Source organism: Chanodichthys erythropterus, chromosome 9 (genome assembly GCF_024489055.1).
Source record: "Chanodichthys erythropterus isolate Z2021 chromosome 9, ASM2448905v1, whole genome shotgun sequence".
Taxonomy (NCBI): Eukaryota; Metazoa; Chordata; class Actinopteri; order Cypriniformes; family Xenocyprididae; genus Chanodichthys; species Chanodichthys erythropterus.
In genome coordinates this window covers 20,522,766-20,534,639 of record NC_090229.1, presented here as the reverse complement: position 1 = coordinate 20,534,639, position 11,874 = coordinate 20,522,766, and the positions used below count along the sequence as shown (strand labels likewise).

Here is an 11,874-nt window from a genome sequence, read left to right as displayed (position 1 = left end):
AGAATTGCTTTCATGCATTTAGCTACATTTATGAGTGAAACACAGTGTTTTTCTAAATCTCTAGCCAATAAAACATTCTCCCTTAAAATATTGGAAAATACGCAGTTAAAATCGGCATTCTCTTGTCCCTTTGCCCACTTGGAAAATATATATATATATATATATATATATATATATATATATATATATATATATATATATATATATATATATATATTTTTTTTTTTTTTTTTTTTTTGCCGGGGTCAAAATTAAAGCAAATAATTAAAACTGACTCATTACACATAACTGAATATCTTAAAATGACTTTTGCTTTACGTGTAATATTCCATGTACTATACAGGTGCATGAGATCTCGCACATGCGCCTTGTCAGTAGTGCAGTCTGCAGTAGCGACCGTCCTGCGCGTGCCCACCAGACTCGAGCACCGAGGCGTCACAACAAAGCTGGTAAGCAATACACAGGTATAGTCAATTTAATACAGAGACGAAAAATGGCATTTCTAATCAAAATCGTGTGGCATAAAACGGCTTGCCGAAGTTTTGCGATGTCAATCTCGTTTATGTTGTATGAGAGTTCGCAACCGAGACTAACCGTTGTGCATTTTTATTTCTTTTTTCTAAGCAATTACGCCATAAAAATCACAGTGATATACAGGCGTACACACTAAAATGCATGTCGAAGCAATTTAACGTGAAGCGTGTCTCTGACCGTGACCTTCTCGTCTGCGCGCTTAGCGACAGTGTCAAACGGGGTTTGTCTTATTTAAAGGGCTGTCAGACAGCCGCAACATGTGCGCCTTGACTTACAACAGACATGTTTAGACGATTAAACCCGCCTTTAACAATTTAATCTATTTGCTGATACCATGCATTCATGTTGTGTAATTATTTGCACACGTGCATAAATCTGAACAGGCCTGTATGATATTATAAACAGCCGCTACACGGTGGTAAATCAAACCTCCGCATATGTATGTACAGAGGGAATGCGGCAGTTATGGGTGCATTACGTTATTCTTGAGCATCGTAGACAAAGACTGTTGCCATTGTGTTGATAACTTGTCTATTTACTGCATTAGGACGCCCAGTGATAAGAAGCCTCTGTAAAATGAGATTATTTAATATTAGCTTATAAGTTTATCTGACCCCACCCTCACCTCCACAGTCTTACAGGAAGACTACAAATGAACCCATAAGCTCACTTCCTGTAGGTTTATCTTTGCCCTCATCTGAATTTAACATTGGTAATACTTGTAGAATGTGGGGTATAGCGTGCAACACCAATTGTAAACATGGGCATAGTTTGTGCATGGGTTTGTTGTGGTAATTAAATTTACAAAGTAATTATTACAAAGTTATGCCAACCCACTCACCAAACCGCCCTCATTTCATTTTAAGCATTTAAAAGGAAACATTTGAATTCAACAGCAAATAAAATAGGAAACAAATATAGAACAACAACACAAAACATACAATTATAGCAACTAAAACATAACAGACCTTGTGTGTGTGTGTGTGTGTGTGTGTGTGTTGTGTCACTTTCATAATTGTGTAAAATGTATCTATGGTGCTATTTTGTGCATCTTGTGTCCAGTAGCAATACTTTGGAAATAGCTCTGTCTGGCTAGCCATGATATTTCATGTTTTTTTGTTTTTGTTTTTTTAACATGCAGGTGAAAAAGTGTGGATACTGTATAGAGCCTGCTCATTCAGATGATACCAGATACGTGTCATTTTACATCCATTAACATGGTCACAAATCAAACCATAAACCAAGACTTGTATTGTAACCCAGGATGACAGTGGACATTTACAATAGTAATTTCACCCCTGTAGGTAATTTTAAATTGCACTGTAAAACCGAACAGTGAAATTAATTAAATTAAAGGAGTTTGTTTCACTCAAATAATAATGAAAGTTCATTGTACTTAACAGAAAAAAGTTGCATGAACTCAAAATTTCATTGTAGTAAGCTGAACTTAATAATGATTGAGTTGAGCTGCAGCAGATTTCTAATTCCCAGCATGCTTTGCGTCAGACCATATAAATAACTGTTGAAATTAAGTGTAATTTGTGTTTTTTTGCACAAGATTAACATATGGAGATATAAGTTAATGTTTAATGTTGTGTTATGTTGGGATTCAGGGGGGTTCTGTTATGTTAGTTTTGTAGGGTTATCACTGTGGTTAAGAGTAGAGCCTGTGGTTAGGTTGAGGATGAGCTGCAAAACATTTAAGACCACATATGTTGTTTGATTACATACATGCAAGTATATAATGACTCTCTGATAATGTCTCTCTGATAGTTATAATAGCATTGCAATGTAACATTTAACCAGGATCTGAATGTGATGTTCATGTAAATTATCTCTATGTAATTAACATTATGATGAGTTGGGAAAGGGATGCTGGTGACGGGATTGTTAGTGAGTGCACCACACTGGCCGTGATCTGCTTCCATGGCTCTCCCCACTTGTCACAATTTTAAGTTCTACCAACTTTAAAAAATGAGTAAATGTTTTGAGGTAATAAGTTTCCTCAAATGTTTTGAGTATTCTGAATTTATTGGGTTTTACAGTGTGGTTAAACTTATACTGTACAACTCAGTCCATGTTACAACAGTATTCAGTTTCCCCAGTAAAATTTGTCTTTGTTTTGCATAAGTATGTTTACGTCATTGCTATTTTTTGTATTGAAGTGCAGCGTGAGTATTCTTGGAAGAAAGAATTTTAGCTCATACCCTTTGCACTGCTAGAGTCATGCTTCTTTGTTATTCCAATGTATGTATATTTGTATAAGGTCGTAGAAATTTAGATATTTAATAGCAAGAAGAAAATGTTTAGTAATGAACTCAACTGCCCACCAATGTTTCATTTGAAAAGTTGCAATTATGATGATTGTTATTATTAATAATGCTATTATTATTTAATTATCCTTTGTTTACACATTTTCAGACATGTAGATTGCATTTATGAGTTTATGTGTATGTGTTGGGCCTGGGTTAGTTTAAGATATCAGACAAGAGTGGCATTGCATCATGCCATGAATAAGCAACTATACTTTCTGGCACCCAGTTGGTTAATCTGACATACAAATGTAAATTCTGATAAACAAATTATGCCATTTTAATAGAGATATCTCTTATGAATTAGTTAGTATTGTCTTTATCAAAAAAAATATTACTGTTTTCATTTTTCCCTTCAGCCAACAGGGGGCCTCTCCTACATACCTAAGAAGAAACATTAGCGAGGGCAGTGAGAAAGATGTGGAGATCAGATGACAGTAAGTTTAAAAATGTTTCTTCATTTTATACATTTAGAAATGTTTTTGACATATGTTGGACAAGATTGCACAGATTATATACATTCATACAGCAAATAAAAATTCTTCATTGTATCACAGGCATGTTCATATGTTTCAGTTGTGGAAGAGGAGAGACATAGTATGCCATCCGAGGCTTTTCTCCAGCAACCTGAGTTTCAAGATGACCACTCTGATGAAGCTGTACTTCATAGCATCTTGGAGCCAGAAGAGGGAGAGATAGAAAGAACCGATGAAAAGATGGATTGCAAAGACAAACAGAACCCCCAATTGTTTCAGAATGCAAGCCAGCCTGTGTCCCAAAATTTAGCTAATCATAATCAAGCCTGTCAGGCAAGTGACTTTGAGCATGCTGGAATGATAAAACAGGATTATAGGACTGATTTGCCTTTAAATGACACTAAGGCTGACCTTGACCCTGGTACTAAACTCCAGGGTGAATTGCCCTGTCCTCGCTGTGAGAGAAAGTTTATGAGTAGTCAAGGCCTGCAGCGTCACATACAAACACATGCTTTTTCAACCTGCCACACACAGCGGTTTAAATGCAATCGTTGCAGAAGGACCTTCAGTACACTGTTTAGTCGTCGGAGGCATGAGAAAAGGCATGAAAATAGAAACAAGAAGATGAATGATCACACAATTGCCACTTGCACTGCTAGTCAGAATGTCCCTGGCAGTGGTGAACCTTTGAAAACAGCATCACAGAACCCACAGCCAAACAAGTGCATTAATGCAGCTGATGGTGAACAAAAGGATGATAAAAACAGTGATTTCAAAGCCTCACATGTGTGCAAGTACTGCAGAAAAGCATTTAGGACTCCTACTTGTCTGAGGAGACATCAGCGTAGGATCCATGAGCGCCAGCTTCTTTCTAGAGGAGTTTATAAGAAGATCAAAATTACTCAAGTACCTGAAAGACAGCAGCATGTTGAGACAGACAGTCAGACTGCTAACCCACAGTGTGCAGAGGATATTGATAAGGAAAAGGAATACATGGTTGACATCTCCAGTAATATTTCAGAGAATCTCAGCTTCTACATAGATGGGAAAATTGTTTCGACGAGTGCTGTAAGTAACTGTGAGGTGATTGAGATGAACTCTGGGGGCTCTGCTGTGATTGGATTGAATGCTGTTATAATCAGTCCAGCTCAAATGACACAAGCTCTTAAATTAGAAACCAGTAATAGCAGTTTCAACCCTGACCTGTCTGGACAATCCTCAATGAGACGAAGGACATCTACCCCACCTTTACTCCCACAAATAAAAACAGAATTAGAGTCTGAATCAATCTTGAGTACATCATCATCTTCCTTGTCATCTTTAACATTGTCCTCCACATCTGGAGCTCCACTGGTCACTGCTCATTTACCTCAGTGCATTGAGACAGTTGCCTTTCACAAGGAAAAAACTGTCTATTTGTCTCCTAAACTTAAGCAGCTCCTGCAGAATCAGGATGGCAGTAAACAACCTTTTGCATTAATTGCTGATGGCCACAAACTGGGTCCTCCCTTATCCCTGACTGTTTTACCCGCAACAACAACTAGATTTAAGAGAAGGACAACCTCCCCTCCCAGCTCACAACAGCAAACCCCTGATCTGAATGTAGAAAAGCAAGATCAGGACTCTACAAAAGCCAAGATGTCAAAGTTGGAGAGTCACGAGTTGAGCATCTTGGGCACTGAAGAAACTGAGCCTATAAATTTACCCATAAACAGCTCTGATGGAGTTCAAATGCAGCAACAGATCTTGCCATTGGACTGCTCTGTATCAAGAACAGGTGGAAACTCCTGTAATCAACAGCCACTGGACCTTTCCAACTCTGTGGGTAAGCGAGACAGCAGTGACTCCTTAGCAGAGTCCATTCTAGACTTAAGTATTAGTGGAAAGAGTTTAGACTGTGACTCCGCTGGAGTCTACCTCACTCAACCTGCTTTGAGGAAGAATAAACCTAACTCTATTATGCTTCAGAAGGTGCTTATGAATGAGTATGGTGGGGTAGACAATCCTTCAGTTGAAGATTCAGATGCTGCAGGTGTTGTCAGTGCTCCTGACCTAACAAACCTTGCAGTTATGCCAGTGTCTGATGCAAGTCCTCCAAACCCTGAAAGTCTTTTGTTTGAGTTGTCTCTTCCTCCTGCCTCAATCCATTCAACCCCTCCATTGCTCTCTCCTGTCACTATCCACCCAGCTGCCTCAGTCTCTCCAAGTCACGGTTCACCTTCTTCATCTCCAACTTTTGTATCCTTTCTATCAACTCCCACAGTGGAACCCAATCAGGACATTCAAACTCTCCATTCAACCTTCCTGGTATCTGACACTGTACCACCTACAGGGTCTGTAGAAGACTGCGCTGAGAATCCTGTACATCTCTCACAGGGTGATTTGAAAATGACAATCCCTGACTGGGTGTCATCTGCTCCTGGAGGTCTGGAGAGCCTTATACCTGCAGCCCCTTCACTGTCTTTACAAGGCCCTCATTGGCTCACTGATCCTGCCATATGTGAACTAGCTCAAAGAACGTTGGTTGTAGACTCTGTATTAGCTTCTGACACGCAGATATTTTCTCCATCTCTGCCTATTAACCAGTCCAACATTACATCCTTGACTTTTCCTCCAAACACTGTTGTTATTGAGTATACAGTTGCACTGCAATCTACAGAAAATATTCCAGCTCTCCAAGCTAATCCTGTTCAATGTCTCTCAGATAAAATTCCCGTTGATGCATTACAGCAAGAACCTTATGTCCAATCTGAGCCGCAACCTCTCAGTCAAGACACCACCCTACTTTCTGAACCATCCACACAGTCGGCACCTATAGACCAGTTATCAAGCTCTACAGATGGTACACCAACCCTCATGGCTTCCACTAGTGTTGTTAAAGCAGAGAGCAAAGAAGAGGAACAGGAACAGGACAATGCCCAGTCCTCTGATTGTTCTAAGCAGGAAAACACAATTGAAGATGAATTAACTCCCTTGCATCCTTTTTGCAAGAACTTTATGTGCAATGTTTGTGAACAGCCCTTCCAGTCCATGAAGATTCTCAGTCAACATGTAGGTGAACACTCTAAGGAGTGGCCCTATAAATGTGAATTTTGTGTACAGCTGTTTAAGAGCGACACAGGTTTGCTGGAGCACCGTTCCGGTTATCATGGAATCGGTAAAATTTATGTTTGTAAAACATGTTCTAAGGAATTTGCTTTCCTCTGCAACTTGGAACAGCATCAGCGAGATCTCCATCCTGGGCAAGAGTGCTCACACACCGAAGTAGTACATGGCAAGTTAAGACCAGAAAACCATAACAGTCCCAAAACTGACATGACTGATCCAGGCCTTCCAATCGAAGAAATTAAGCAAGAATCTGACAACACAACCTCTAAAGCTGAGGAGGACGCCTTGGACAACACTTCTGAAGAGCTGTTTACAACAATAAAAATCATGGCATCTGGAGGGGTCAAACAAAAAGGCCCAGATGTACGTCTAGGCATTAACCAACACTACCCAAGTTTCAAACCGCCTCCTTTTCCATACCATAACCGAACGCCAACTGGGACGACAGCAGCATCGGCCACCAACTTTACCACTCACAATATCCCTCAGACCTTCAGCACAGCCATTCGTTGCACCAAGTGTGGTAAGAGCTTTGACAACATGCCCGAACTGCACAAGCACATCTTAGCCTGTGCTAATGCTAGTGACAAAAAGCGCTATACTCCTAAAAAGAACCCTATACCACTTAAGCAGTTTGCAAAAGCACAAAATGGGGTGTTATCACCTGCAAGGATTGTTAATAGTAGGCAGAATTTCTCTCAAAAGGTCGGACAACCGAAAAAACTGATCTTTCATGAATCACCAGTTAAGATAAAAATGAGTGTCCTGAATAAGAAGAAATCTCAGCTGGTGCAAAGGGGCAGACCTGCTGGGGGGAGAAGGGCCTTTGCTCAGGATGACCTAGACGTTTTTGCATGTCCTCACTGTAGCAGGGAGTTCACATACAACGCTAGCTTAAAGAAACATGTAGCTTTTAGCTGCCCCATGAGGCCGACCAGTAGAAACTCCAAGAAAAGAACACTCAGTATTGTCTCAGCCCAGGAGAACAACGGGAGCCTTCGCAGACAAATTGCAAAGCCACAAGGGTCAAACCATGGGCCAAAAATAATATCAAAGAGTCAGATCATCAAGCAAAATGCAGCAGTTGATACCACTCAGGATTTTAGACTTAAACGATCTTCCATTCTGTCAACGTCTGTGGTTCAGTCTAATAAAAAAGGCAAGCCTATTTTAAATAGCAGCTTTATGCCGCAGATGGATTCAAAGCAGATAGTCCTCTCCTCAGTTGCTCAGGTTAACTCTCAGGAGCCAGGTGTTCGGGTACATGTTTTGGGTAGAAAAATGGAGCAGAGAGTGGGTGACGTAAAGCTACAGCCCAGAAGAGATGACCGTTTGTCTCTGAGGTTGAGAGAGAGAGTAGGAGGACCTATTACTCGAAGTGTACAGCAGGCCAGCACCACAACAACAGTCCTTAAACAGCCAGACAGTCACAACATCGTCATGCATCCTGTCATTCTTCAAATCAAGAAATGAGTTTTGGGAATTAAAAAAAAAAAAAAGATTATTGGTGTCAAATTTTTTTTTTTTTTTTTTTTTTTAATGCCTCATTAGTGCAACATTTACCTGTAAATAGGCATCTAAATATTGAACACTGTTGAAACAAACTTAGAATTATGGCTGAAATAAGAATGCCCTTTTTATCTTTTTAAATTCACTGGCTCAAACACAGCAGCCTATAATATTTACATTGTAAATATTATAAAATACCATTATTCATATGAGAACATGGCCAGCATATCAACTTGTCATATGTAAATACTTTTGCCATCTGAAAAATTTTAATGTGCTATCACAGTTTCTGGATATATGTCCACTTACAGAGTGTAACTCTGCTCTAACACATGTAGTTTTGAAATGACCTTGATGAGCTAGTTTAGGACTAAATGCTAAACTAGTTTTTGAATTAAATTCGGCAGAAAAGTAGATCTCCAGGAGCTAGACTGAGTACCTTTGGATTACATAAATCTCATACCTTAGAAGTATAATGAAATGTCATGTTAAAGGGTTAGTTCACCCAAAAATGAAAATGTCATTTATTACTCACCCTCATGTCGTTCTACACCCGTAAGACCTTCGTTCATCTTCAGAAATCCGATGGCTCAGTGAGGCTTCCATTCACAGCAAAGACATTTCCTCTCTTAAGATCCATAAAGGTACTAAAAACATATTTGAAACAGTTCATGTGAGTACAGTAGTTCTACCTTCATATTATAAAGCGACGAGAATACATTTTGTACACCAAAAAACTAAATACCAACTTTTCAGCAATATATTGATGGGCCGATTTCAAAACACCGCTTCGGAGCTTAATAAATCGAATCAGTGACTCGGATCTCCTATCAAACGGCTAAACTACTGAAATAACATGACTTTGGTGCTCCAAGTCACTGATTTGATTTGTAAAGCTCTGAAGCAGTGTTTTGAAATCGGCCCATCAATATATTGCTGAAAAGTCTTTATTTTGTTTTTTTTGGCGCACAAAAAGTATTCTCGTCGCTTTATAATATAGAACCACTGAACTCACATGAACTGTTTTAAATGTTTTTAGTACCTTTATAGATTTTGAGAGAGGAAGTGTCATTGCTGTGAATGTAGGCCTCACTGAGCCATCGGATTTCAACAAAAATATCTTAATTTGTGTTTTGAAGATGAATGAAGGGTTTAGAACGACATGAGGTTGAGTAATAAATGACATTATCTTCATTTTTGGGTGAACTAACCCTTTAAATCAAAGCCTGCAGAGTGGGGAAGTGGGGGGGTCTCATGCACTTTATGCTGTAGTTTATATTCACCTGTGTCAAAATGCATTGCAATATGATTAATCAATTACTACCAATTATTTATTAATGTATGTGTTCTGTGTTTAAGAGAAGACAAGATGTCTTCAGTGAAGTTCACTGGAAAACAGGTATTATTGTAATGGTAACTGCTTCTATTTTTGTAGATTGTGTTAGTTGTGTTTTATTTGTTGTATAGATGCAGTTTAAACTTCATGCATGCCAGAGATTTCATGTATGAGTGAAGGGGAGGGTCAGAATATAATATATCTGCACTTCAAGGGGCAGGAGAAATGTATATTCTGTTCACAAATATGTATGAATCTATTTTAAAAGTCTCTATTTCTCTCTCCCTTACTTTTTGCGCTATTCTCCTGCTGAAATATAAACACATTTGGTCAGCTGTCAAATGAGTAGGTCTCATTTTTTTGATGCGCATATTGTGTAGCATTTGGGAAGATAGTTATTTGTGAAATAAGACATTGGCCATCAGGTCTGGCAATCTCTAAAGATGATTGTTTTAGAACAAATTTGTGTCTTGTTGAGAGGCCATGCTGGTGGTAAACAAAAGTCCTAAAAGGGTCAATGATCATAAAACAGAGATGCAGTGTTTAGGACAAATGTTAAATGATTTTATGTTTTATTAGAAGACCTGTTCTTTAATTGGATCCATTTTAACATTTTAGAACAAGTTAACAGGTAAAAAGTTTAAAGGCTAATATGAACACTGTGAAATGTTTACACTATGATTGATTGTTGTGACTGAAAATTTTACCAAAGCTTGCTAGCAGGAAGATACACTTAGCTAAATGGGCTTCTTTATAATATATCAGAACTGATCATATCTAACTTGTCTTCTAGAGAGAAATTACAAACAATTATTGTAGGCTTAATCCTTTTTGTAACTTTTAATCCATTGTTTATTTTTGGCCAAAAAGTTTGCTTTGTGGCATTTATATTCATGACCCAAAATTATTGATTCAAAGTTTTCAGGCTTAAAAGAGTTTCAGAAGCTTTTTTTAATGTGAATGATTGAATAAATTGCTCTGTTCTAAGTTCACTTAATGAATATGTGTGATTCTTCAATTGCATGATATCACAAAAAACAAACAAAAAAAAACAACAAAAAAAAAACAGTGCAAGCTAAACTCATAAACATATATAAACATATCAGTTTTTAATTCTACCCAAACAATTATGCATCCCAAGAGTAAAGAATGTCAGTGGCATTTCAGATGCATTCCAATAGCACTCACAAGCCTCATAAACATATTGTTATTATACATTATCCTCCTGTTTCACAGACAAGGCTTAAGCCTATAGTCCTTGACTAAAATGCATGTTTGAGCTGTTTTAAATGAAAGCAATTTTCACTGGCATATCTTAAATTATATCATTGCCATTGTTTTGTCTCAAGATGCACACCAGTAAGGCATGTTTATAAAAGCTACTTAAATGTCCTAATTGAACTGAAGCCTAATCCTGGCTTAATCTAAACTGTCTGTGAAACCAGCCCTGTCTAAATATGACTCAAAACTAAATGCTAATGAACCATGGATAGTGTTTATTGTCTTGCACAACTGGTTAATTAAAAGAATCAAGAAAAAAATCCAAATATTATATTTATTATTCTATGTATTTTACGTATGAATATTATGTCAATAAAAGCTTCAATCTGAATATATGGTAATGGTTTATGTGCGTGCTGATGTTATAGTAATAATATCCACTAGGTGGCAGCGTTGACTCGCCGCATGATCGCAACATCATGAAATTTACATCACAGACGCCCACATCATTGTTTAGAAATAATAATGCATTTGCTGAAGAAAAACTTTAATTTGTCCATCATATTAAAGCACTTTAGTAACATGAGTGGGTCACCGTTTTATAAACATTATTCAGGCTGTGCAATGTACATATCGACATAAAATAAATAAATAAGTATCACGCCATAAATGTTCCGCCCTGAAAATATTTATTGAAAGCTGATTGGCTAAGAAAAATTGGCGCTGGAGGTTGATGGACGTGAAGGTCGAAATAAAGGCGGGACCAACAGTCCTTTAAGGCTGAAATGAGGATTTTCTGCATTGTGTTATTTTTGTGAGCACATTTCACAGAGAACAGAAGAAAGATTCATTTGAGACAGGTTTGATTTTACTTAAATACCTTTATTTACTGGACGGTTTGATAATGTCTGCATCTATGATGTCTGTTTTCTCTCGCCCCTCCCTCTCTGGGTGTAAACAAAGCCAAAGTGGGTCATTTTGTCGTGGTATGATTTGATCTCACATAATAGTGAGGGTTCTGCATCCGTGACGAACTATTTAAATAGCCTCCAAGCTATGTATATATGTCACTAAAAAAACAAAAGAAATTAAACAACGTCATATATATATATATATATATATATATATATATATATATATATATATATATATATTAGTGGCACACTATATGTATATGGCACACTGTATATATGTCACTAAAACAAACAAAAGAACCATATATATATATATATATAGTGGCACACTAACTCGAATTTCTGGACTGACAAGCTATCCATTTCCGACATCTATATTTCAAAAAAAGAAAGAAAAAAGAGAGAGAAAGGATCTTCAGTGTTTTGTTGTTATGGGGTTGCCACGACATTAAGAAGACGCTGGT

At 37.8% G+C, this 11,874-nt stretch overlaps 1 protein-coding gene across 3 annotated transcripts; it reads left to right on the top strand.

Moving 5' to 3' along the window:
* Positions 1 to 390: 390 nt before the first annotated feature.
* prdm2a (PR domain containing 2, with ZNF domain a) lies at positions 391 to 8,239 on the top strand. Of its 3 annotated transcripts, none has more exons than XM_067393773.1 (4): positions 393 to 464; positions 1,676 to 1,834; positions 3,206 to 3,283; positions 3,423 to 8,239. In XM_067393773.1, the coding sequence occupies exons 3-4, from the start codon at positions 3,265 to 3,267 to the stop codon at positions 7,901 to 7,903; spliced, it is 4,500 nt and encodes a 1,499-aa protein (XP_067249874.1). In that variant the 5' UTR covers positions 393 to 464; positions 1,676 to 1,834; positions 3,206 to 3,264; the 3' UTR covers positions 7,904 to 8,239. The 3 variants fall into 3 exon arrangements, with proteins under 3 accessions (XP_067249875.1, XP_067249874.1, XP_067249873.1); XM_067393772.1 differs by having other exon boundaries at positions 415 to 449; XM_067393774.1 differs by lacking the exon at positions 1,676 to 1,834 and having other exon boundaries at positions 391 to 449.
* The last annotated feature ends 3,635 nt before the right edge of the window (positions 8,240 to 11,874 follow it).